We start from the raw sequence: 25031 nt of genomic DNA on the forward strand, positions 1-25031 counted from the left end.
GATGGGCTCTTATGAAGTGTTTGATTAGATTTTTTATAATTGATGTCAGAGTGATTAGAGGGACAATAGAGTGCAGAGTACCAGGCAGTTAGCAAGTTTGGTAGGCTACTAATGACCATCATCAGCATCAGAGCTTGGAGAAGCCTAATTACCATGACTAAACGGTCACGTGGAATTCGACTGCCTTCATGACTCGTGAACGCCTTCATGACTCGTGAATGCCTTCATGACTCGTGACCGCCGGTGTGGCAGGAATACAGTCACAGTAACAGCCCTACTCTGACATACACTGAGAATAGAAAGATTCATCCTTTCACCTGGATTCACCTGCCCAGTCTGTGTCATGTTTTGTACACTCAGTGTATATCCCTGTGCTGATCATGGGACAGACAGTGAAAGAGGTCATATGTTGTCCTGTGCTTATGCTTAGTGCTGAAAACCAATTGATACCAAAAAGTTGTCGTTGTGTCCAGGCCCGTGCCAGCCCAATCCATGCCACAATGGGGGTGTGTGTGAGACCACTGATGCCCAACGAGGTGATGTCTTCCTGGGGTATCACTGTGACTGCTCCCCTGGCTACTCTGGAGCCCACTGCCAACACAGTAAGTACACACACACACACACACACACATCACCCAAACACACACACACACACACACACACACTAACCCGGGGGTCAGCTTGTCTAGCGGCTGAGGCCTAATATGCCCCCCCAGGCTGGAGGGAGTGGCCTAATCTGGCCATTCTTAATGAGGTCACTCAGTGGGGGTCACTCTAATGATGTAGTACACATGTCCTCACGCTTTCATGGGTACAATGAGTTATGACAGCTCACACGCTGTGTGAACACACCGTAAATAGAAATAGCTGTATGGAATAATGACAGTCCCATAAATGTATGTAACAGTTTTTCCTGGTTGGTGTTTGTGTTCCAGATGTGAATGAGTGTGAGAGCGGGCTGTGCAGGAACGGAGGTGTGTGTACAGACCTGGAGGCCAACAACTCATGTGTGTGTCCTGTAGAATATGCAGGAAGAAACTGCCAGCACAGTGAATGTGAACTTGTATAATGTTTTATGTGAGTCATCACAGGATAAATATTATAAGACTGGTCTTGAGGTTCAATGCTTACATGGACACATTATCAAATTAGGTATCTTGCTGTTTTCCATTTGAGTGTGCCTCTGTGTGAATGTGTGTTAGCTATTTAAGCCCTCTGTGCTGTCCTGGTGTCGCGTCAGTAACAATGTTGTCACGTCCTGGTACTAGGGCCTCTCTGCTCTCCATCAGAGCCAGCCAGAGGAGCCTGTTTTGTGGGGGAGAATGAACGAGACGGACCCCTTGGACCCCCATCCTCCACAGGGACCAAGGACACACACAGACCCCAGCACCACTCCCCTACTATACACTCTCCTCCAGGACCAGATGTCTCTCCACTCACTCTCCTCCAGGACCAGATGTCTCTCTACTCACACTCCTCCAGGACCAGATGTCTCTCCACTCACTCTCCTCCAGGACCAGATGTCTCTCTACTCACACTCCTCCAGGACCAGATGTCTCTCCACTCACTCTCCTCCAGGACCAGATGTCTCTCCACTCACACTGCTCCAGGACCAGATGTCTCTCCACTCACACTCCTCCAGGACCAGATGTCTCTCCACTCACTCTCCTCCAGGACCAGATGTCTCTCCACTCACACTCCTCCAGGACCGGATGTATCTCCACTCACACTCCTCCAGGACCAGATGTCTCTCCACTCACTCTCCTCCAGGACCAGATGTCTCTCCACTCACTCTCCTCCAGGACCAGATGTCTCTCCACTCACACTCCTCCAGGACCGGATGTATCTCCACTCACACTCCTCCAGGACCAGATGTCTCTCCATTCACACTCCTCCAGGACCAGATGTCTCTCCACTCACTCTCCTCCAGGACCAGATGTCTCTCCACTCACACTGCTCCAGGACCAGATGTCTCTCCACTCACTCTCCTCCAGGACCAGATGTCTCTCCACTCACACTCACACCGGAGCTGTGAAGAAAGAGAGGAGAACTGGTAGGATGTGGAGGATGTTTTTGTCATTTTGAAGCTGAAGTCTCAGCCAGTGAGAGTGAAGATGTTGGACTGATGAATGGAAGTATGGAGGAAGAAAGAGAAGAACAAAAGGATGGACTGACTAATAGAAGTAAAGAATAAATAAATAAATGATGTACAGCTCAACAGAGAAGATGACTCAGTTTTAACAGTAGAGACGCTGACTGGCGTCAGTAGAAATGTTGCTCCCCATCAGAGCCAGCCAGAGGAGCCTGTTTGTGGGGGAGAATGAACCAGAACAGAGAAGATGACTGAGTTTTAACAGTAGAGACGCTATCTGGTGGATCTCAGAGTGAGACAGTTAATGACTGCATATGAGATACCTATCTCCATGATGGGACAGACCTGGAACATTGGGTTCATCTGGACCTGGGAACTATCCAGTGCAGGACTGATGTTGTCCTTCAGAGCAAGGAACACTGGCCAACACCTTCCCTCCACCAATCGAAGCGCAGTACATACGTGTTTACCCACAAGTCTGCAGGGGCCACTGTATCCTGCGCATATAGCTTATAGACTGTGAGCTCACAGGTCAGTGACATCATCACCTGAAGACACCTTTTTACATATGCTTCATCAGACCATGGTCAAATGTTAAACCTTCCAAAACAGGAATACATTGTAATAAGATAAGTATGTCATGACTGTGTTGTGACACAAAAGTTCAGTTCTCTCTCTTTCTCTCCTCTCTCTTTCTTTCTTTCTCTCTCTCTCTCTCTCTCTCTCTCTCTCTCTCTCTCTCTCTCTCTCTCTCTCTCTCTCTCTCTCTCTCTCTCTCTCTCTCTCTCTCTCTCTCTCTCCTCTCTCTCCCTCCTCCTCTCTCTGTCCTTTCTCTCTCTCTCTCCCTCTCTCAGGTAGACCTATTGGTTCCCACTAAAGTAACAGGTATAGTGACTCAGGGAGCTAAGGACTTTGGCCGTGTCCAGTTTGTACTCTCATATAAACTGGCCTACATCAATGATGGACTGAGGTGGACTATGTACCCGGAGGAAGCACACCACAAGGACAAGGTATAAACACATGATCATATGGATTGATTGATTGATTGGTTGGTTGGTTGATTAAGACACAGAAACAGAAAAGAGATCTCAGATATGAAAGAGAGACAGAGCTCCATTTATACCTGGTTCTAACGTGCGTCCTTTGTCCTGATCATATATTATAATAATAATAATATATGCCTTTTTTTCAAAATGACTTATAGTCATACATATGGATGGCCCCAGCAGGAATCAAACCCACAACCCTTGGTCGTGGAAGCACTATGCTCTACTGACTGAGCCACACACATTATTGGAAAGATATAGACGAGTAAAATACACATTACGATCTGATTGTGATAATAATAATATGCCATTTAGCAGACGCTTTTATCCAAAGCGACTTACAGTCATGTGCGCATACATTTTTACGTATGGGTGGTCCCGGGGATCGAACCCACTACCCTTGCGTTACAAGCGCCATGCTCTACCAATTGAGCTACAGAGGACCACTACCACCACCTCCGGAGGTAGTCAGACACGCGTTGTGTCTGGATATCTTACAAGTGTAGACAGATCTGGAAAGTGAAACTATTTAAATAATCATTTTCCCGCCTTTTAAAATCATTGTCAGGTGGCACCATTGACTTATGACATCAATATGTGTCTTAAAATAAAATCTGTCAAATAAATTACATACAGAGAAGGACTTGGAAATCTGATCACAATGCGGACACAGTGGACGGATATGAGACACATTTTAATACCATGTGTAGACGCATATCAGAAAATGTGGTACAATCAGAATGTGGATAAGATCAGGATAAACAACGCATGTTAGCACCAGGTATAACAACGCATGTTAGCACCCCCCCCACCCCACAGCGGAGTCACTCACCACCTTCCGGAGACATTTGAAACCCCACCTCTTTAAGGAATACCTGGGATAGGATAAAGTAATCCTTCTACCCCCACACACACAGCGGAGTCGCTCACCACCTTCCGGAGACATTTGAAACCCCACCTCTTTAAGGAATACCTGGGATAGGATAAAGTAATCCTTCTACCCCCCAAAAAAAAAAAATTGTAAAGTGGTTATCCCACTGGCTATAGGGTGAATGCATCAATTTGTGAGTCGCTCTGGACTAGAGCGTCTGCTAAATGACGTAAATGTGCCCTTGAGCAAGGCACTTAACCCTAATTGCTCCTGTAAGTCGCTCTGGATAAGAGCTTCTGCTAAATGACTAAAATGTAAATGTAAATGTATAAACTAGTCTTTGGTGGCAGTGTGTATGACTGTATCTGTGGTTGTCTTGGTGACAGGTGTAACATTGACAACAACACCCACAGGAAGAACTTAATCCAGCCGCCCCATATATGGTCTCTTCCTCCGCCTCATCCCCTGGTTCTGGTACAGACGTATCACACTCAGGATGGAGCTACTGGGCTGCACAGAGGACGACTGACCACCTCTCTCTCTCTCCCCCTCTCACTCTCTGGAAGTGGAGGTGTGGACACTGGTCATTAGAGACACTGGAAACTATATTTGGACGTAAAGGTCACAATAAGTGATTTTGATATGATTGGTTTACAGTGTGTTATTTATTTATTGGATTGTAAAGTACTGTACTTCTGCTCTTTAATGTTTTCCCTTTACCGTGCTCCTGTGTGATACCATTTCCAACAGTTGTAAAGTAGTGTAGTGCCTAAATATTACAGGGTTAACTTTTCCATGACCAACCTTCGACTATTCCCTCCCTGACTACTAAGGGCCACAGTTTCTGATGGAAAAACAGCCTTCTCAAAGCTCCACTAAATAACCATAACGTTTGAAAGTGGACATCTTACATTAATCGTAAATGAAAAGTTACAACATTATTCACGTTATAATGTGAGTATCAAGGTATTTCTTTATGACAGAAAATGTAATCCAAATTGTGCTTACCACTGTACAACATAAACACTGGTATATTTATTGATACTGATTTAATACAATATTGATTGTAGTAACATATACTGTATCTGATACAAATTAACAAACCACTTTCTATATAGTAAAACAAGCAACATAATACATGTATTTCTCTCTGTGTCTGTTTGGGTATCAAATCAAAAGCGGTTGGAATTAGGTGTTGAATGGATTGCTGCTGCTCTTATACTCCTCATGGTTCCTCCTGCTCCTCTGGTGATGTAGCAGAGCCATCTGCTGGTCAGAGAAGGTTACTGCATGTCTCTTTAAATCCTCGCCAGTTAGTCATTTGGACATCTCCATTCAGACTGATGCTCCATCACTTCCTCTGGTCTTCTGAAACTGCTGTCCTAGAGTATTAGTAGTAGTATTAGTAGTAGTATTAGTAGTAGTAGTGTGTGTGTGTGCATGCATGCAAGTGTGTATTTGTGTGCCAGGTAAAGAGAGAGGCCAGCTGTTAGACCAGGTCACTGTTGATAGCTCAGCTCTGTACTGTAGAGAATCATCCAAGACAAAACAATCTCCAAACACTGATGGCTTATAAAGTTGTATTTCTTTATTTCAACGATATCAGTCTCAGGTGGTGTGAGAGTTCCATTGGGATAGATTCCCACCATTAATATGAGACAACACCGTGGTAACTGGAAGCTACATCCAAATCACTGATTACTACCCACTGGGTAATGGGTTCAACTAACAGACCATAATAAACACATGTATTACTCATCAATCCTTCACTGTGATCTCTGAACCCTGAACCAAATCTTGCGTGAGCATCGCGTTGCCTGTCTGTCCACGAGCGAGTACTGTAGAGATATGCTTAAGGTTTCAACATGGAACATAACATCATAACAACAGTATGCTGATGAATGTTGATTGGTGAAGGTCAGCAAATAGAAAAAAACAGTGTGACTGTGGTAAAATAATAACACTCCTACGTTGCTCTCACAGTGTAGGATAATACAGTGTGATTCTCTCTAACTGGTCTCCTCTCTAACCCCTCCACAAAAATGTTGTCTCATCCAACAACTGAACAATAATCTAATGCATTACTCATCAATTCACTGTAGACATACACTGTGTACAAAACATTAGGAACACCTGCTCTTTCCATGACATAGACTGACCAGGGGAATCCAGGTGAAAGCTATGATCCCTTATTGATGTCACCTGTTAAATCCACTTCAATCAGTGTAGATGAAGGGGAGGAGAAAGGTTAAAGAAGGATGTGTGCCATTCAGAGGGTGAATGGGAAAGACAAAAGATTTAAGTGCCTTTGGACGTTGTATGGTAATAGGTGCAGGGCGCACTGGTTTGTGTAAAGAACTGCAACGCCGCTGGGTTTTTCATGCTCAACTGTTTCCTGTGTGGATCAAGAATGGTCCACCACCCAAAGGACATCCAGCCAACTTGACACAACTTTGGGAAGCATTGGAGTCAACATGAGCCAGCATCCCTATGGAACGCTTTGACACTGTGTAGAGTCCATGGCACGACGAATTGAGGCTGTTCTGAGGTGTTCTTAAAATTTTGTTCACTCAATTTTGAAGTTTCAACACAAAACATATAATTTGATTGTGCAATTTGATTGATTAAGAACAGGAACTGATGTGTGGTAAATACAGTATGGTTCTCTCTGTTCAATAGTAGACCTCCTACAACATTGAGTAAAAGTCTCACTCAGATCTTTAGAGTTCTCAGTCTCTGACTCCTCCCAACGACCCCCTGATCCACCTCAACCCTCTCCATTCTAAAAGCCTGCAGTGCACATTCAATCATCTACGTTGGTTTGGAATTCTGGCCTACGTCTCATCAAGATCTTTACAGACCTCCCTCCCCTCATTCTCTAGACAAAGCAGACAGGACAATAAATTATTCTGGCCTGTTTTCCCCATGTTCACCATGCCACTCACCACGGCACAGTGGACAGTAGAGCTGATCTGGTTCTACACATGGACTGTGATGGTGAATCATATCAGATTGTGGAGAAGCCAACTTGATGAGTTTCTCCTGACCCAGCTCAACACTCCTATCAGTGCCCTCTGACCTCTCCCCTCTCGTACCAGTCTCTTCTGCAACACTGAGTGAGCTTTACTGACCTCTTTCAAGTTCTGTCTCAGTCTCTCCATTTCTCCATCCTTCTCCTCCATCTGTCTATTCTTCTCCTCCATCTGTCTGCTGAACTCCCTCTCCATCTTTGTCTGTGAGATCATGATGTTCCTCTGTAACTCAGGTAGGACTATCTTCATCAGGTTTCTCTCTGCTTCAACTCTGACCTCTCCTTCATAGTTCTCCATCATCTCCTCTATCTCCTGTCTGTGTCTCTCCTCCATCTCTCTCCTCTCATTCTCTCTCTTCTCTCTAAATCTCTCCAGCTTTCTCTCCATCCCCTCCCTCCTATCAGACTCTCTCTTCAGCTCTCTCTCCAGCTCTCTTTTCTTCTCCTCATCACCCTCTTCTTTCACCTGTCTCTCCAGTTCAGTGGTTCTTTCACTGAGTGTTCTGATATCTCCTTCATGTTCCTGGATCACTCCCTCTATCTTCCTCAGCGAGTCCTGCAACTCCTTCTGAAGCCTATCTCTCACCTCTCTCTCCTCCCTCTGTTTCCTCTCCTCTTTCTCCCTCTGGATCTTTCCCTCCATCTCTCTGACCTGGTCCTCTGCCTCCTGGTAAGTCTGACTGCTGTAGAATCTCTCTCTATTTCCTACCACCATCTCCTCTACCTGCTCCAGCAGCTCTGGGACCTGAGTGCCATGGGCCCTGTCCTTAATGTTGAGGACGTGGTACCTGCTCCCACATTTCTCTACAAGCTGCTGGAGGTCCTGACTCCCTGCTTGGAGAAACTCCTCAATGCTCTGCTCTTTCAGGCCATCAGCATGGATTAATAGCATCACAGTGTGTTCCCAACAACCCTCCCCAAACATCTCCTCTATTCTCTCCAGCACCCCTCTCTCCTCCCCATTAGAGGGCTCCACTGGTATGACCAGGAGGAAGGCGTGCGGTCCCGGGGCAGACAGACGGACACAGAGCCCCACATCCTGTCTCATCTCCTCCAGAGAGAGTCCAGGACAGAACCAGTCTGGAGTGTCCACCAGCACCAACCGTCTCCCACACACATCCCCCTCTTTCCTCTTACTCCTCTGGGTCACTGCAGAGGGGCTGGCCTGGGCCCCAAACTCCTCTCTGCCCAAGATGGTGTTTCCTGCTGCACTCCTCCCAGCCCCAGTCCTCCCCAGCAGCACCAGTCTCAGCTCAGACACACTGGGAGACACTGGGGAGTCTGGACTGCTGCTCTCTCCTCCCACTGCAACACAACACAACACACAGCACTGTTCAACACACTGACTCTCTGGATAATGTACAACACAGTGTCAAATATAATGTAAGCTACATCCATAACTCACTGCCTGGAGGAATTAACTCCATGCTGTTTCTCCTCCTCAGTGGAAGTGTGGGGTCTGTACCTGAGGTCTCTCCTCCCACTGTAACACAACATAGAGAACTGGTCAACATACTGACTCATCAGAGACACATTTAAAAACATAGTATACACAAACTACAAATACATTACACATCATTGTGAAATATAGATTATTGAAGAAAATAGAGAATATCAAGATTCATGACAGTTTGAGGCAACATTGACAACTCACTAAGTGAAGGATGGTCACCTATAGACTAGAAACAGTATGAGAAAACAGGACAATATTGATAAGTCACTATATGGAGGACCATCCATGCTGTGTCTCCTCCTGACTGGGAGTATGGAACCTGTATCTGAGGTGTCTCCATGTTCGAAAACAATAAATAACATCCATTTAGAATAGGAACATTTACCTCAGTGACACATGAAGGCACATAGACCTACTTAAGGGTAGTTCTGGGTTTCTATTTAAATGTTAATGTTAAGTATCACATTCTCACTCACCAGTCATCTGGGCTGAGGTCTCTCTTCTCAGTCTCTCTACCTCAGTCTTCACATCACATATCTGTTGAGCTGAAATAACAAAGGAAGACTAACATCTGAATTCTATGTTAAAGACTTTAGACAGAAATATGATGGAGAGGGAAAGTGATGTAAAACAATATTCCTGAGAATTGAGGAAAGTACAGTAGGTTAAATATATTAATGGTTGTAATAATCTTACCCAGTTCAGCATTTTCACTGTTGACATCCTCCACTTGTTTGTCTCTTTCCTTTAACTGCTTCTCTCTCTCCTCTAGTAGTTTATATTTCTCTTCTAGTTCCTGCCTCCTCTCTTTTAGTTCATTTTCTTTTTCTTCTAGTAGTTTGTCCTTCTCTCCCAGTCTATAGTTTCTGTCCTCTAGTTGATGGTCTTTTTCCTTTATTTTCTTGTCTTTGTCTCCTAGTTCAACCTTCTTCTCCTTTATTTCATTATCTTTTCCCTCCAGTAGTCTCTCTTTCTCTCTCACTTCCTGGGTCATATCATCCAGTTGTTTGTCTTTCTCCTCTAGTTGTTTCATCATCTCATCTCTTAATATCTCTTTTAATTCTTTTTCCATCTTCAACTCTAGAGAAAGTAATTAACGTATTTAATTGGTTGTTTGATTAAGCAATTAATTCATTTATTCAATAGTATGCCTATAAAGACATATTATCATTTGATGGAAGTGGTACAATAATTGTTTTGTACAGTTATCTGAGTTGAACCGATCATCAACTGATCTATTGACTATTTGATACATTACCAAATGAATTAGTCTGAAAAAAGGAATAACATCACTAATGTTTCCTGAACCAATCCTCTCTCCTCCAGACTCTCTCATACTTACCAAGCTCAACAGCTGATGCCTCCCTCTTCAGCTTGTCCTCCTGGGTCTCATGTTGTAAATAGTCTGAACCTGACAATATGGTGTAAAAAAGAGAGGTGAGATATGTCTGGTAGACTACATCACTATATACAGAACAAACAGGAACAATCCGATTTTTCCTGTCACTCAAGCCTCCCTCATGTAGGGGCTGTGGGCACCAATACGATCTGATTAACTTCATTAATAATATATTTTTTACATTCTTGGCCTACTTCTGTTCCAATTAATTATTTATATTTTTTTGTGATAACAAGCATTGGGCTATATGGCAGATACTGTATATTGTGGCAGGAGGCAGGGTTCTATAGTATATTTAAATTCAGTAAAATTTAAAGAATGTCTTTACATAATAATCCAACCTACCTTGAGAACATTTGGGGAGAGTATTGATAAATCTAAAGAAACAGATATCATTTGTAGCCTTGATGAAGACACAATGCTGTTCCAAGGCTTGTACCTCCTTTAAGTATCAGATTAACACTCTGGTCTGTTCTTTGTCTTGTCTTATTGGTTGTCAATAAACAAAAAAGACAAATAAGTAATTACTCACCTATAGCTGATCATCCATTATCCAAGATGGAGAGTCATGAATAATGATAATGTAAAACAGAATGCATTAGTTTTATTGTTAATTTCTGTCTCATTACATAATTTAAAGAAATACCATACATCATATTGGAATGACTGTTCATCACATTAATTACTAATGTACATCTAGGGAAAGGGATGTAATCAGTGCTACTATGTGAGCAGTCTGAGAATGACTGAATGCTTCATACTAGGACATCACATTGAATTCAAGATGATTCCATTTTAATTTTGGTGTGTGAATTGTTGAACTCTGTGGCAGATATATTGTGTGAGGGCTATGTGAAATGTTGAGCTATATGGCAGATATATTGTTGGAGGACTATGGTATGTAAATTCAGGAAATTTTGAAGAACATCTATACATCATAATCCAACCTACCTTGAGTACATTTGGGGAGAGTAATGATAAATCTAAAGAAACTGATTTAATTTGTAGCCTTGAAGAAGACACACTGCTGTTCACAAGGCCTTTACTTATTCATAGTATCAGATTAACACTCTGGTCTGTTCTTTATCTTGTGTTATTGGTTGTCAATAAACAAAAAAGACTAATAAGTAATTACTCACAGCTTGCTGATAATCCATAATCCAAGATGGAGATTCATGAATAATGATCATGTAAAGGAGAATGCATTAGTCATTATTTTTAATTGAATTTCTGTCTCATTACATGATTTAATGAAATACCATACATCATATTGGAATGACTTTTCATCACATTCATTACTAATGTACATCTAGGGAAAGGGATGTAATCAGTGCTACTATGTGAGCAGTCTGATAATTACTGAATGCTTCATACTAGGACATCAAGCTGAATTCAACTGATTCCATTTTAATTTTGGTGTGTTAATTGTTGAGCTCTATGGCAGATATATTGTGGGAGGGCTATGTGAAATGTTGAGCTTTATGAATTACATATTGTGGGAGGGCTATGGAATTGGTCCTGATCATCCATTATCCAAGATGAGAGTAATGAATAATGATAATGTATTACTAAATGTATTAGTTATTACAGTTACATTCAATCCATTCTGTCACATTACATTATTCTATCAAATACCATATATCATATTGCAATGACTGTTCATCACATTCATTACTAATGATCATCTAGTTGAAGGGATGTAATCAGTGCTACTATGTGAGCAGTCTGAGAATGTCTGAATGCTTCATACTAGGACATCAAGCTGAATTCAAGCTGATTCTGTGTTAATTTTGGAGTGTTAATTGTTGAGATCTATGGCAGAAATATTGTGGGAGGGCTATGTGAAATGTTGAACTCTGTGGCAGATATTTTGTGGGAGGACTATGGTATGTAAATTCAGGATAATTTGAAGAACATCTATACATCATAATCCAACCTACCTTGAGAACATTTGGGGATAGTATTGATAAATATAAAGAAACTGATTTAATTTGTAGCCTTGAAGAAGACACACTGCTGTTCACAAGGCCTGTACTTATTCATTGTATCAGATTAACACTCTGGTCTGTTCTTTGTCTTGTGTTATTGGTTGTCAATAAACAAAAAAGACAAATAAGTAATTACTCACGTCTTGCTGATAATCCATTATCCAAGATGGAGAGTCATGAATAATGATCATGTAAAACAGAATGCATTGGTCATTATTGCTCATTGAATTTTCTGTCACATTACATTATTCAATCAAATACCATAAATCATATTGCAATGACTGTTCATCACATTCATTACTAATGTACATCTAGGGAAAGGGATGTAATCAGTGCTACTATGTGAGCAGTCTTAGAATGTCTGAATTCTTCATACTAGGACATCAAACTGAATTCAAGCTGATTCCGTGTTAATTTTGGAGTGTGAAATGTTGACCTCTATGGCAGATATACTGTGGGAGGCTATGTGAAATGTTGACCTCTATGGCAGAAATATTGTGGGAGGGCTATGGTATGTAAATTTAGGATAATTTGAAGAATATCTATACATCATAATCCAACCTACCTTGAGAACATTTGGGGAGAGTACTGATAAATGTAAAGAAACTGATTTAATGTGTAGTCTTGAAGAAGACACATTGCTGTTCACAAGGCCTGTACTTTTTATTGTATCAGATTAACAATCTGGTCTGTTCTTTGTCTTGTGCTATTGGTTGTCAATAACCAAAAAAGACAAATAAGTAATTACTCACCTTCTACCCATGCTGATCATCCATTATCCAAGATGGAGAGTCATGAATAATGATAATGTAAAACAGAATGCATTAGTTATTATTGTTCATTGAATTTCTGTCTCATTACATAATTTAATGAAATACCATACATCATATTGGAATGACTTTTCATCACATTCATTACTAATATACATCTAGGGAAAGGGATGTAATCAGTGCTACTATGTGAGCAGTCTGAGAATTACTGAATGCTTCATAATAGGACATCAAATTGAATTCGAGCTGATTCCGTGTTAATTATGGAGTGTGAAATGTTGAGCTCTATGGCATATATTTTGTGGTAGGGCTATGGTATGTAATTTCAGGATAATTTGAAGAACATCTATACATCATAATCCAACCTACCTTGAGAACATTTGGGGAGAGTATTGATTAACGTAAAGAAACTGAATTAATTTGTAACCTTGAAGAAGACACAATGCTGTTCCCAAGGCCTGTACCTCCTTATAGCATCAGATTAACACTCTGGTCTGTTCTTTGTCTTGTGTTATTGGTTGTCAATAAACAAAAAAGACAAATAAGTAATTACTCACCCATAACTGAACATCCATTATCCAAGATGGAGAGTCATGAATAATGATCATGTAAAACAGAATGCATTAGTCATTATTGTTCATTGAATTTCTGTCTCATTACATAATTTATTGAAATACCATACATCATATTGGAATGACTTTTCATCACATTCATTACTAATATACATCTAGGGAAAGTGATGTACTCAGTGCTACTATGTGAGCAGTCTTTGAATGTCTGAATGCTTCATACTAGGACATCAAAAATAGTTCAAGCTGATTCAGTGTTAACTTTGGAGTATGAAATGTTGACCTCTATGGCAGATATTTTTGTGGGAGGGCTATGGTATGTAAATTCAGGATAATTTGAAGAACATTTATACATACAGTGAGGGAAAAAAGTATTTGATCCCCTTCTGATTTTGTACGTTTGCCCAATGACAAAGAAATGATCAGTCTATAATTTTAATGGTAGATTTATTTGAACAGTGAGAGACAGAATAACAACAAAAAAATCCAGAAAAACGCATGTCAAAAATGTTATAAATTGATTTGCATTTTAATGAGGGAAATAAGTATTTGACCCCTCTCAATCAGAAAGATTTCTGGCTCCCAGGTGTCTTTTATAAAGGTATGAGCTGAGATTAGGAGCACACTCTTAAAGGGAGTGCTCCTAATCTCAGTTTGTTACCTGTATAAAAGACAAATGTCCACAGAAGCAATCAATCAATCAGATTCCAAACTCTCCACCATGGCCAAGACGAAAGAGCTCTCCAAGGATGTCAGGGACAAGATTGTAGACCTACACAAGGCTGGAATGGGCTACAAGACCATCGCCAAGCAGCTTGGTGAGAAGGTGACAACAGTTGAGTGCGATTATTCGCAAATGGAAGAAACACAAAATAACTGTCAATCTCTCCCTCGGCCTGGGGCTCCATGCAAGATCTCATCTCGTGGAGTTGCAATGATCATGAGAACGGTGAGGAATCAGCCCAGAACTACACGGGAGGATATTGTCAATGATCTCCAAGGCAGCTGGGACCATAGTCACCAAGAAAACAATTGGTAACACACTACGCCGTGAAGGACTGAAATCCTGCAGCGCCCGCAAGGTCCCCCTGCTCAAGAAAGCACCTATACATGCCCGTCTGAAGTTTGCCAATGAACATCTGAATGATTCAGAGGAGAACTGGATGAAAGTGTTGTGGTCAGATGAGACCAAAATGGAGCTCTTTGGCATCAACTCAACTGGCCATGTTTGGAGGAGGAGGAATGCTGCCTATGACTCCAAGAACACCATCCCCACCGTCAAGGTGGAAACATTATGCTTTGCGGGTGTTTTTCTGCTAAGGGGACAGGATAACTTCACCGCATCAAAGGGACGATGGACGGGCCCATGTACCGGCAAATCTTGGGTGAGTACCTCCTCCCCTCAGCCAGGGCATTGAAAATGGGTCGTGGATGGGTATTCCAGCATGAAAATGACCCAAAAAACACGGCCAAGGCAACAAAGGAGTGGCTCAAGAAGAAGCACATTAAGGTCCTGGAGTGGCCTAGCCAGTCTCCAGATCTTAATCCCATAGAAAATCTGTGGAGGGAGCTGAAGGTTCGAGTTGCCAAATGTCAGCCTCGAAACCTTAATGACTAGGAGAAGATCTGCAAAGAGGAGTGGGACAAAATCCCTCCTGAGATGTGTGCAAACGTGGTGGCCAACTACAAGAAACGTCTGACCTCTGTGATTGCCAACAAGGGTTTTGCCACCAAGTACTAAGTCATGTTTTGCAGAGGGGTCAAATACTTATTTCCCACATTAAAATGCAAATCAATTTATAACATTTTTGACATGCGTTTTTCTGGATTTCTTTGTTGTTATTCTGTCTCTCACTGTTCAAATAAACCTACCATTAAAATTATAGACTCATAATTTCTTTGTCAGTGGGCAAACGTACAAAATCAGCAGGGGATCAAATACTTTTTTCCCTCACTGTAATTCTCAGTGCTACTTTGTGAGCAGTCTTAGAATGTCTGAATGCTTCATACTAGGACATCAAGCTGAATTCAAGTTGTTCCATTTTATTTTGGTGTGTGAATTGTTGAGCTCTGTGGCAGATATATTGTGGGAGGGCTATGTGAAATGTTGAACTATATGGCATATATATTGTGGGAGGGCTATGGTATGTATTTTCAGGATAATTTGAAGAATATCTATACATCATAATCCAACCTACCTTGAAAGCATTTGGGGAGAGTAATGATAAATGTAAAGAAACTGATTTAATTTGTAGCCTTGAAGAAGACACACTGCTGTTCACAAGGCCTGTACTTATTCATAGGATCAGATTAACACTCCGGTCTTTTCTTTGTCTTGTGTTATTGGTTGTCAATAAACAAAAAAAACAAATAAGAAATTACTCACAAGTATCTGATCATCCATTATCCAAGATGGAGAGTCATGAATAATGATCATGTAAAACAGAATGCATTAGTTATTATTGTTCATTGAATTTCTGTCTCATTATATAATTTAATGAAATACCATAAATCATAATGGAATGACTGTTCATCACATTCATTACTAATGTACATCTAGGGAAAGGGATGTAAACAGTGCTACTATGTGAGCAGTCTGAGAATGACTGAATGCTTCATACTATGACATCAAGCTGAATTCAAGCTAATTCCAGTTTAATTTTGGTGTGTGAATTGTTGAGCTCTATGGCAGATATATTGTGGGAGGGCTATGTGAAATGTTGAGCTCTATGGCAGATATATTGTGGGTGGCTATGGTATTGCTCCTGATCATCCATTATCCAAGATGGAGAGTAATGAATAATGATAATGTATAACAAAATGTATGAGTCATTACAGTTACATTCAATCCAAAATCTGTCACATTACATTATTCAATCAAATACCATACATCATACTGCAATGACTGTTCATCACATTCATTACTAATATACATCTAGGGAAAGGGATGTAATCAGTGCTACTATGTGAGAAGTCTGAGAATGTCTGAATGTTTCATACTAGGACATAACACCGAATTCAAGCTGATTTTGTGTTAATTTTGGAGTGTGAAATGTTGAGCTTTATGGCAGATATATTGTGGGAGGGCTATGTGAAATGTTGACCTCTATGGCAGATATGTTATGGGAGGGCTATGGTATGTAAATTCAGGATAATTTGAAGAACATCTATATATCATAATCCAACCTACCTTGAGAACATTTGGAGAGAGTAATGATAAATGTAAAGAAACTGATTTAATTTGTAGCCTTGAAGACACACTGCTGTTCACAAGGCCTGTACTTCTTTATAGTATCAGATTAACACTCTGGTCTGTTCTTTGTCTTGTGTTATAGGTTGTCAATAAACCAAACAGACAAATAAGTAATTACTCCCCAAATGCTGATCATCCATTATCCAAGAATGTATTAGTTATTATCAATACCTTCAAATCACCATCTGTCACATTATAATATCAAAGGGGTATGGGTGTTCATCACATTCATTACTAATGAGAATCAAGGGACTTGACCAGTAATATTGGAATGCTTCAAATGATTTAGGACATCAAGCTCAAAACTCAGAGTGATTGAAATATGCATTCTAACTAGTTGATATTCAGAATTCATCTAGTCTATTCATCTGTAACTCCTACTATGAAGTCCTACCTACATGAGAAAGTAGAAGTGTTCTGTACAGGGAAAGAGACTGGTTGTTATTGTTGTTGTTTAGGTGTTTAGAAACATTACTGGAGTTATAGAACACTTACCTCTTCTGACCCTTAAACACACTGCATCCTCCTCCTTCTGTTCTCCATGGATGACCTGACATATGTAGACTCCATCATCTGACTCCCTGATGTCTCTCAGCCTCAGAGACACGTTGCCTCTCTCCAGCTCCTGGGTGATCAGACTCACTCTGCCCTCATAGCCACTCCTCTCTGTCACCTGGCCATTCTTATACAGGTAAATACACTCTGTCTCTTTAAACCACCTGATCGTCATGGCAACATCACTGGCCTCAGGTGAGAGGTGACATGGGAGTGTGACATCTTCACCAACATCAGCCCTTACATGGTCTTCTGAGGTGAGTTTAAACTGAGCTGTTCAGAAAGAGAGAACATTTCTGGTTTAATGACCATCTGTGTCAGGAAAACAAAATACTCTCAGTACATTTATAAACACAGCGGAATTAAAAACTACAATAGACATACAACAACCAGGACCATGTCAATTCTAAAATACAACATATTCATTTGAAGGAAAGTATATATATGTCATAGAAGAATGTGAATGCTACTATCTGGAATGATATTATCCCATTTGTTCCCAAATCTTTCCCAGACATGCCACTATACAAATCTTATGCTACTACTAACCCTAACATGTAATCCATTTTGCATATTTTTTCATTCATTGAAAAGTATGTACAAAATTGTGACATACAGTGCTCTGCTTATAATAAAAATGTACAGATATTTACCCCTATTCTTCAGCCTCAATATCTATAAACCTAAGCCCACTTACCCACACACTTAAACTCAATGACCCACACACCCCAGCCCTGTTACCCCCATGCCCTAACCCCAATACCTACATGACAATACCCTCAAATGTATACAATGAAGTACCGATACACCCATATTATGGCCCTAAGTGCCCTACTTGTTACTCAATACCACAGTTCCTTTGCCAATACACCTCATCCCTGTTACTTGCCAATCTCACCCCTGTTACCCACTTTCCTTAGGCCTGTATTCCCCAAGTCACCAACAGTAACCTATATCCAGCTATTCGCTGCACACCCCAACCCTGTTATTTGCATATGTTAGTCCTGTGACCTCTGACCTGTATACACAAATCATTTCATAGATAAACTCATAGTACAGTGGTATAACACATGTGCCCCAGCCCCATTCACTTTTTCCTACCACAAAAGTTGTTGCCAGATAGGATTTGAATGGGCAATAGACACCCATCCAGACCCATTACCTGTATGAGCCTTGTGTATCCCTACACCCTATGACTCATATAAACCAGGTAAATCCATGGGCATACTCATATAGAACAGGTCTACCCCAGTGCAAGAGACACTAAACAAACCTATTGACATTAAATATCAGTTAAATTATTATACTAATTCAGTTAATGGGTATATACATGGCCAATTCCCCCTGAAATAAGAAAATATGATGTTTTACAGTAAAAATCACTGATTTAAACATTAGTAAAGGCTAATGGATAATGGTAAAATCATCTGTAACATCATTTTGATCAAGTATATCCATAACCCAACTCAACTTGAATCTACTGAAAAAGTAAATAATCTGCCATGATTAAATATATAGAATAAATTAGAGACACTGTATTTTCCCATTGGTCAGAAATGTGTGGCAGGTAGCCTAGCGGTTAAGAGCGTTGGGACAGTAACCGAACAGTCACTGGTTTGAATCCCTGAGCCAACTAGGTAACAAATCTGTTGATGTTCCCTTGAGCAAGTCAAGACACTTAATCCTAATTGCTACTGTAAATCGCTCTGGGTTAATAATTTGATTTATTTGTTGATAAGAACAACTTTAACTTCTCTAGAGCATGTAAAGTACAAACGTTTTTTTTTTCTTCTGTATTGTGACTGATTGGATTAAATGGTTTTTATAATGAAAGGAGACGTTTGGAGGGAGAGGTCACTGTGGAGCAGTAGAGCTGTTTCTCACAGACACAAACTCAGCTACAACTCCTCATGTTCCTAACACATTTCATCCAGTGACAAACATTTACACATAAAGAGAAATAAAACCACAAACACATTTCATTTTCAATAGTTGGTTTAGTACTGTTGTCCTTGATATGTGAAAGAAAAGCTCATAATGAATTCGAATATGGTGACTTACTATGAACTCTGGACTCTGCCATTTTCCCTGCAATAAAAAGAGAAAACATTCATATTCACATCATTACCACCATCTATTCATCAGATTCTCTCATTTTCTCAATCACACAGATAGAAACATCACTTCCTCTTTCTCCAGTCCTCGTTGTTTAAAAACAGGAATGTTGTGTTTAGTTTGGAAAGTGATATATACTGAGATCTCCTCTTACCTTTACTGGTCTTCACGTCCTCCACTTCAGATTAAAAATAGTTTCTTTAAATCCATAACCATACTCTAATATTCCCTATATATGCATATCTACACGTTTTTACAGAACAATTTTCACCTCAGGCCTATACTGAGACAGAAATGTCAATTTCACCTTTGCACAGGCACTTGGGACTAAACTCCTCCCCCCTTGCTTCTCTGCTTGTTAGATAACACAGCCACAAAGTCAGAATTGTCTATAGGCCTATCGTAACATTTCATGAAAACAAAAATGTACATTTCTGGTCTTAATTTAAGTTTAAGGTTGCATAATGTTAGCAGTGTGGGTTAGGGATAGGTTTAAAATCAGATTTTAAGACTATTAATTGTGGTCCCATGTGCTCAGTTGGTAGAGCATGGCGCTTGCAACAGCAGGGTTGTGGGTTCGATTCGCACGGGGGACCAGTACTAAAAAAGTATGAAAATGTATGCACTCAATATTTTAAATTTCTCTGGATAAGAGCGTCTGCTAAAATGACTAAAATGTAAAAATGGGCAGGGTTTGTGACTTTGTTAACTAGTGACGACCATTAGAGGGATTATGCTATCATACAGCATGGTGCCATCTTTTATGATCTTATCTCAACCATATTTAGTTAATCATCTCTAAGTTCTAAAACTGTTTCAATTCAAATCAGAAGACAGATCCAGCCAGCAGATGGTAGTGATGGTCTTTAATTATAGTCATATTATCCTGAGCTGTAAAGATTTAACAGTGCGTATCAATATTAGCTTCTCTTATCTCTTTGGACCCATTCACATGAGTCCATGAGTGAAATAGATTCCATGACAGAAATAGTCTCAATGCTTTTCCATCCCCTGCTAACAAAAAGACTGTAGCTGACTGGTGATAACTTCCAGTCTGAGAAGAGAGTATCATTGCCACCTGTTGGTCAATGTTGTGAATTTACAAATCAGACAGTTACACATGCTGTCCCATACCAGTAGGCTTAACACACATCCAATTCAGCAAATTCAACACACACACCTCCCTGTATTGAACACACATTGAAAACCAACAGTTTGATCTGGAATGACGCACAGAGACCGCTTGCACTGCCTGCCCATTTGGGTTAGAGTGAGGGGGCTGGGCTGGGTCTGAATTAGGGGTGTGGGAGATAATTAGGGGACTGGGATAAGGCTGGGGGTAAGGGCTTGGTGTAGTCTGACTGGGGGTAGAGTTAGGGTGCTGGGAGTAAAGGCTGAGTTTTGGTTAGTGTGTACAAAGGACAGGGCTGGGGGTAAGGGCTGTGATTGGAGAGGCTGGGGAAAGAGTTAAGGCGGACATTTTGTGACATAATCCTGTCTCGGAGCTCTACGGGCAATTCCTTCGACCTCATGGCTTGGTTTTTGCTCTGACATGGTGTGTCAACTGTGGGACCTTATACAGACAGGTGTGTGCCTTTCCAAACATTGTCCAATCAATTGAATTTACCACAGGTGGACTCCAATCAAGTTGTAGAAACATCTCAAGGATGATCAATGGAAACAGGATTCACCTGAGCTCAATTTCGAGTCTCTTTGATGTGGTGATTTGAAGGAGTCAGGCGCAGGAGGGTAAATCACAGAATAACAGGATTTATTCTGGTATACAGAGTTACGCAATAAAGTGTCAATACAGTTCAGTGCGCAAAACAGGCGCACTGAAACCAAGAAGGCACACAGGAAAAATAACCCAGTGATACAAACTACAAGGAGCTCCACCGCGCTTCACTAATCTCACAATATACAATCACACACAAAGACAAGGGGGCAGAGGGAACACTTATACAGGTACTGATGAGGGGATATGAACCAGGTGTGTGTAATAAACAAGACAAAACAAATGGAATGATGAGATGAGGAGCGGCAGTGGCTAGAAGGCCGGTGACGACGAACCCCGAAGCCTGCCCGAACAAGGAGAGGAGGCAGCCTCGGAGGAAGTCGTGACAGTCTCAAATCAAAGGGTCTGAATAGTTATGTAAATAAGGTAGTTATATTTTTAATTTTTTTACATATTTGCTAACATTTCTAAAAACCTGTTGTTGCTTCGTCTTTTTGGGGTATTGTGTGTAGATTGATGAATATTGTATTTTTTAAATCCATTTTAGAATAAGGCTGTAATATAACAAAATGTGGAAAAAGGGAAGGGGTTTGAATACTTTCCGAATGCACTGTATACTACATACTATTAGTTAATTTTAGTATACTGTAAACAAACGGCATCCTTTCAGTTGAGTGTGCTAGCGCTTCGTCTGTCTACCGGAAGATGATGCTGTTGCTATGCAACTTCTTTCTAGCTTGTTAGCATAGCTAACAAATGACTAGCTAGATATCTTACGACTTCATTTACAATAATAATAATATGCCATTTAGCAGACGCTTTTATCCAAAGCGACTTACAGTCATGTGTGCATACATTTTTACGTATGGGTGGTCCCGGGGATCGAAACCCACTACCCTGGCGTTTCAAGCGCCATGCTCTACCAATTGAGCTACAGAGGACAATGTCCATTGAGAATGCACAACGACTATACCACTTAGCTAAGCTAAGAATGATGTGAATAATCATGTCAATAAACGTTGGATAGTTAGTTAGATAGCATATAGTTAATATACTGGCAAGTTCTTTATCCAATCTTCAAGGAAAACAGATTAAAAGGGAAACGTGTTGCACTCGTGGTGGATAAACTGTATATCGACAACCAAATGTTCAGAGACACAAAGACTACTCCATGGCTATTCTAAAAGTTCTAATAGAGGAGTCGAATAATGGAGCACCCAATACTAGCAATGATAGGAATTGTAATATTAAAGAACATTTATAGTAAGTATAGTATTTTATAAAAGGATAAAACGATATAACAAGAAAAGATAACAAGCAGAATAATACATCTTTAAATACAAATAATTAGAACATAGCTTTTTTGGCGGGCGGTTGTTGTTTTGGCGGATGGTTGTTGTGGTTGGTCCTGTGTTCTCTCTGGCGTCCTTTCCCCCTTTTGGCAGGTGTGGATGCGGGTGCGTTTGCACGCTCGTCCCATTTCTTCATGTCAACCATGTGGAGTGCATTTTTGTGTTTGAAAAGGTGTGGCGTTAAGTGAGTGAGAGGGGAAATGGTTGCATATCCCAGAGCCGACGGGGGTCTATGAGCAGGGGTAGTGAGAGAGAGCTTTCAATTTTGTGTAGATTAGGGATATACATTTTTAAATATAGTATACATCTAATCTAATTTTTTATTGTCCTATCATGATGGAAAGATCCCTAACCCTATATCCTGGACACCCATCTGAGCGACCCATACACCAAAGAGAAGTTCCCATCTCTTTTATGGATCTGAGTATGCAGCCTAAACTGAGAAATAAATGCGGTCAGAGACCTACTTGAGCAGCACCGCCCCCTCAAGATTCTGAGCCTGCCTGGCAGGGTTGGTCCTACAAAGCCAGAGCCCCCTGATGGGAGAGCATTATATACAAGGACATTCTCAAAGCTGCTAATGAGAACCTTGACGACCTTTTACCTAGCCGGTGTGGATTCCGGTGGGGTACCCCCACCCAGGTAGTGGTAGTGCTGGCATCACTGGCTGCAGTAACCCATGGGGAGGGGCTCACACTCGGACAATCAGAGAGGGGGTTTATCATTGTGGCCCAGGTGGCACAAAATAATCAAAGGTCTGACTGTACGGAGATGCTTGGGAAAATGGTTACAACAGGGGATCAGAGTGTTTGTGTCTCAGGTGAAGAGGGTGGATCTGATCTCCATCACCTAGGACTTGACATAGATTAAGTAGATTAATCAAATCTCACATTGTTGTCAATTTCTGCTCAATCTGCATGCTTTCTCAATCAGCTTTAACTGTATGTGCACTCGTAAATCAGGTCCTTTCTTGATTTGGGCTCTGGGATATAACAGCTGTTGAGTATCTGATTTTATGGTGGATTGTGGAGGTCAATGGACCGTAAAGGAAATCACACCACAAACAATCACCCACATGCTCTTAAGGAAATTGTGAATGTCATGGATACATTAGAACTAGTAGATATATGGAGGCTTAAATATACTGATCTAGTGAGATATACATGGTGGAGACTCAATCAAGCTAGTCGTATTGACTTCTTTCTTATCTCATTCTCGTTGGCACCAAAAGTTTAAAAAGTGTTGATAGGGGACAGAATGCGGTCGGACCATCATATAATTGGCATATACATTACTCTTACTGAATTTCCACGTGGGCGAGGATATTGGAAATGTTATCAAAGCCTATTGGATGATAATTTATTTATAATTAGAACAAATGAATTTATAACTGACTTTTTCCGACATAACATTGGTACAGCAAATCCACATTGTATGGGACACCTTTAAATGTGCCTTTAGAGGCCATGCAATTCAGTACTCATCTCGAAAACAAAAGCAATTTAGGTCAAAAGAGTTTATACTAACAAAGGAAATAGAAAGTCTAACAGAACAGATAGATGGCAATAAAAACTGTAACATAGAGGCTCAGAATAAATTAGAGGAAAAACAAAAAGAAATGGAGAAACTTATTCAAGAAAGATCAAGTGTAATATATTATAAAAAATAAAGCAAACTGGATGGAATATGGTGAAAAATTCACAAAATTCTTTATTAATCTTCAACATAGGAATGCTACCAAAAAGAACTTAATGAAACTGGTTACAATTGATGGAGTCACCCATGATTCACCAAATGATATTTTGAAGGAGGAAACAAAGTACTTTAAGCATATGTTTTCTTTTCAGTCGCCTCCATCTCCTCTAACTGAAGCTAATTGTAGAGAATTTTTTTCTATTGATAATGTAAAATTAACAGCCATACAGAAAGACTCATGTGAAGGTGAAATTACAGAGGAGGAACTTCTGGATGCAATTAAAGACTTTAAGTCCGGGAAAACTCCAGGGTTGGATGGCATACCAGTCGAGGTATAACAAACCTTTTTTGATATACTAAGAGGACGGTTATTAGCATGTTTTAATCACTCCTATGTAAATGGTAGATTATCTGACACTCAAGAAGAAGGTCTGATCTCATTATTACTGAAACAGGATACAAGTGGAAAATATAAAGATCCAGTCCATTAAAAAAATTGGAGGCCCCTTACACTTCAGTGTTGTGATGCAAAAATTCTAGCAAAATGTATAGCGCATAGAATTAAAAAAGGTATTGTCGGATATTATTCATTCTAATCAGACAGGTTTTTACATGGAAGATACATTGGAGATAATATAAGGCAAGTATTGGAAACAATAGAACACTATGGAAAATATGGGAAACCAGGCCTGCTATTCATAGCAGACTTCGAAAAGGCATTTGATAAAGTACGACTGGGGTTTATATATAAATGCCTGGAGCATTTCAATTTTGGACAATCTCTTATAAAATGGGTCAAAATCATGTATAGTAACCCTAGGTGTAAAATAGTAAATAATGGCTATTTCTCAGAAAGTTTTAAACTGTCAAGAGGAGTGAAACAAGGTTGTCCACTATTGGCATATCTATTTATTGTGGCCATCGAGATGTTAGCTATTAAAATCAGATCCAATAATAATATCAGAGGATTAGAAATCCAGGGCTTAAAAACAAAGGTGTCATTGTACGCTGATGATTAATGTTTTCTTTTAAATCCACAACTAGAATCCCTCCACAGCCTCTTAGAGGATCTAGATACATTTTCTAACCTCTCTGGATTACAACCAA

The 25031-nt window shown here is 40.4% G+C and overlaps 1 protein-coding gene and 1 long non-coding RNA gene across 2 annotated transcripts; one reads left to right on the plus strand and one right to left on the minus strand.

The window, feature by feature from the left end:
• The first annotated feature begins 1868 nt into the window (after positions 1-1868).
• On the plus strand, positions 1869-6046 carry LOC121561542. Its single transcript, XR_005999267.2, has 3 exons — positions 1869-2623; positions 2947-3102; positions 4396-6046. It is a non-coding gene; the product is annotated as an uncharacterized LOC121561542 (long non-coding RNA).
• An 834-nt stretch (positions 6047-6880) lies between these two features.
• Positions 6881-19444, minus strand: LOC121561541 (golgin subfamily A member 4). The gene is made up of 15 exons (XM_045225440.1): positions 19297-19444; positions 19089-19115; positions 16968-17300; positions 15606-15611; positions 13208-13213; positions 12633-12644; positions 12021-12026; positions 11032-11037; positions 10425-10430; positions 9836-9904; positions 9190-9573; positions 8970-9038; positions 8446-8523; positions 7418-8345; positions 6881-6887 (listed from the first exon to the last, which is right to left on the minus strand). Exons 2-15 carry the CDS (start codon positions 19108-19110, stop codon positions 6881-6883), a joined length of 1932 nt encoding a protein of 643 aa, XP_045081375.1. The 5' UTR covers positions 19111-19115; positions 19297-19444.
• Between the last annotated feature and the right edge of the window lie 5587 nt (positions 19445-25031).

Source organism: Coregonus clupeaformis, chromosome 15 (assembly GCF_020615455.1).
Source record: "Coregonus clupeaformis isolate EN_2021a chromosome 15, ASM2061545v1, whole genome shotgun sequence".
NCBI classification, from domain to species: Eukaryota; Metazoa; Chordata; class Actinopteri; order Salmoniformes; family Salmonidae; genus Coregonus; species Coregonus clupeaformis.

Excerpts from the sequence above, each read along its gene's own strand:
- LOC121561541 (XM_045225440.1), bottom strand. The coding sequence starts at position 19,110 with ATGGCAGAGTCCAGAGTTCATA. Across the intron at positions 8,524-8,969 it reads GACCTCAGCCCAGATGACTG|TGGGAGGAGAGACCTCAGGT; the intron begins GTGAGTGAGAAT and ends GTTGTGTTACAG. Across the intron at positions 8,346-8,445 it reads GGAGTTAATTCCTCCAGGCA|TGGGAGGAGAGAGCAGCAGT; the intron begins GTGAGTTATGGA and ends GTTGTGTTGCAG.